The sequence below is a fragment of the Botrytis byssoidea genome, assembly GCF_014898295.1.
Source record: "Botrytis byssoidea strain MUCL 94 chromosome Unknown BBYS_006, whole genome shotgun sequence".
Taxonomy (NCBI): domain Eukaryota; kingdom Fungi; phylum Ascomycota; class Leotiomycetes; order Helotiales; family Sclerotiniaceae; genus Botrytis; species Botrytis byssoidea.
Genome location: NW_024065847.1, coordinates 304,053 through 307,142, shown reverse-complemented (window position 1 = coordinate 307,142; position 3,090 = coordinate 304,053). Strand labels below are relative to the sequence as shown.

Sequence of the window (3,090 nt, the reverse complement as noted above, 5' to 3'; positions counted from 1 at the left end):
TACATAATCTTGATGTACTGTCCCAAGTAAACGATAGGTAGCAAAGTGATCTCACACTTCCAATAAGAATCCGGGGTAAGAATTTTGTAAGGCGAAGAAGCATGCATATGCATACCTACCTACCTACCTACCTACCTACCTACCTACCTACCTACCTAGGTAAGAGTAAAATAAGCATAATTCATAAATCCAATCCCAATGTCAGAGTTCCATGCAAAAGTAAGCAATATGATCTACGTCACAGCCACTGATATCCATATAAACTTCTTATCCAAGTCCTTTGATGTTCTTTCATAGAAATATATTTTGCTCCCGGTGAGATCTGCTGCGTAGTAGGTAGCACATTGCATGTAGCAACCGCAATCCTAAACTAGCAGAAGTAGAAAAAAAGGCAAGGCCAAGAAGAGTCACTGAACAAGAAACTCTTCGAAACTATGATACAGGCTCCCTTAAAATCAAAAGGTATGAAGGAGAATCAGAACCAAAATGACATTCAAGTTAAAACTCGCCACCTAAGCCAAACAAATCATTCATTCATTTCGCTTTTACCAATTCATGCAACCCAAATACTTGTACAGTTCCTGTAAGGAAAAAGAAAACTCGTGGCCTAGGGAGCTCAATAAAATGTTGAAATAGTGATTGCTTATTTCTTCTCCGAGTGTTCGGTGCCATTGCGATTATTGTGATGATTGGCCGCCTTCTCCTTTCGAGCTTCGTCGATAGCAGTTCGTTGTTGTATACTAGAATCATGAGACTTCCATTCTACCTTAGTTTCAGGTGGGAATGAAAGAACGCGCTTTAATGTCTCCCTGTTCAATGGTTAGTCTATTTGTTGAGCATTTTGTAAAGAGTTAAATACCTAATTTTGAGTACCCTCCCGCCACCTGAACGGGTCCAGATACTCAAAATATCTTCTCCATTGCGCACGCTAAGTACAACCCCGCAAACTTCTTCGCTGGGGTCGAACTCATCTCCAGCCATTGCGAAGACTAAATCTTCCCAATAACGATCAGCCACACCCTTCTTGAGTCTCACAATCCATTTGCCTCCTTTTTTGTTTTCATCATCCTCCCAGACTGGACGAATTCCCTTCTTAAACATGTGGTAATCGGAGACTAGTGGCAGATTCGAGGGGTGCCTCATATGATCGAAAACGTCAAACAATTCCTCCGCCGAATTGAATGCTGCCATTGGATGTAGTGTTTTTTCGTATTCAACAAATCCGTTTGACTTGGAGATTGGGGGTCTGTACCAAAATACCCAGCCATGACGAAATTGGTGTGAAGCTGGCGCTGTAGCCGTCTTAGAATCTGTAAGGGAAGTTTTAGATGTCTTTGTTCCCAAATCTCTATAGTTTTTCTCCGCAGTCGGTGTTTTGGTAGATCCTCCCACTACACTTCCAAAATCCAGCGCACCTCCACCTCCAGGAGTTTTCGGGCCCTTCGAGTTTCCAAACGATGCAAAAGCGCCTGATCCTAATCCAAAAGCGCTCGATGCGCCCGTTGTTGGAGAGGATAAAGATGAGGCCGAAGGGGACATGGAATTGAAAGGATTTTTTGTGCTGTGCGAAGAAGTGTCTCCATGTCTTCTTCCCAAGACAAATCCCCTTGCTGCGTGGTCGCCACCACCAAGAGTTGATCCATTCGTAGTTGGATTGCCTGTGGATAGCGAAAGTTTGCTGGAACTGCACCACACCTTGATTAGAAGCGCTCAAAGAAAGGAGACAATGCGGGAACGAAGAAGGGAATACTTACTTCGAACGGCGACTCCACAGGTTATCCATTACGAAAGGATGAATTTAAAATCTGATAACTATGCGCTTTATGTCAAACTTCCAAGATGGCAATATTACGAGCTTCTGTTTGTGACGTTGAATAACTTTCGAGATGTGCCTGTGGATAGAGATGTACAAGCAAGTGAGGTATCGGGTGATTTTTGTTGAACAAAGTAACAAGTTAAGGATATCGCAGAAGGGCTGGATTTGGGTGTGAAGGGTTGTTGCAGTTCGCAGATGGTATTCAGTTATGTGGGTGAGAGTGATTCTTAATTTTTGGGGGAATATCGTGTTTGTATTGTATTGTACTGTATTGTATTGTATGTGATGTGATGTGACTGGACTGACGGGTTATTGAAGGGTTTCCGATTTATAGATTGAGGGTTTCGATAAGTTTGCAGTTTTGGGTGGGTAATGATTAAAATGATGAAAATGTAGGAACAGCCAGAAAGTACTATGTACTAGTATGTATGTACGCATCGCGGCAACTGAATCAATCTTAGAGTCCTTAGAGCAGCGCGGGGCCTAAGGTGAATTTAGCGAACAACGCTAGTGTAAGAAATATTTTGTTTGATTTTTTTTTCCTCCCTGGACTCTTTTTCTTCCTTCTTTAACAAACAAGACCATTAACTCAAATCATCGACAGTTTGATTTTTTCACTACTCAACTGCCGATTCCGATAACTTGGTCAAGAAGAAATATATTTACCACTTCAAAACCATCGTCACGAGGGCCCCTCGTGCGGCTTCCATGACACGATGATGACCTAAAGATGGAAACATACTGCACCCTTCCACACAATGGATTGTTAGAAAAGACAGGATGCAATGGGCGACGACGTGGAAGATGAGGATGAACAGTGATGACGATGATTATAATAATAGGGTAAGCACACTTGAGATACTATGTGCATTGATTGGAATGAATGATATGAGGACAACACAACTCTGGTAATACAATTCAACCGCCATGTTCTACGGAATACATGTTTGCTGTGTTGAAGTTGAGATGATATTGGCAAAGACTGATCTTTTGGTGGAAGCTTTTAATTGTCGGGATTGATCATGAATCTTTTCATTGCTGACCTAATGTCAAGTCGATAGTCAAACATAAATTATATCTCTACCTATCTATGCTTTGTTCTTTGCTTCCCTTCACCACATGAATGTGTTTATAAGTATCTACTAGTTCTGTAGAAGGGCGCGCGACGATGAGTGTCAATAGTTCGATAAATTTCACAAATTGAAGAACATGCCCTTTCTCACAACCTTCAATCTGGTCTATTTCTATTATTGTTCTATCAACACCTGTAGACT

The 3,090-nt window shown here is 41.7% G+C and overlaps 1 protein-coding gene across 1 annotated transcript; it reads right to left on the bottom strand.

Annotated features, from left to right (window-relative positions):
- Positions 1-643: 643 nt before the first annotated feature.
- EAE97_003550 (uncharacterized protein) lies at positions 644-1,783 on the bottom strand (the record flags this gene model as incomplete). The annotated part of the gene is made up of 3 exons (XM_038874062.1): positions 644-809; positions 860-1,684; positions 1,755-1,783. 3 exons carry the CDS (start codon positions 1,781-1,783, stop codon positions 644-646), a joined length of 1,020 nt encoding a protein of 339 aa, XP_038734671.1.
- Positions 1,784-3,090: the final 1,307 nt, after the last annotated feature.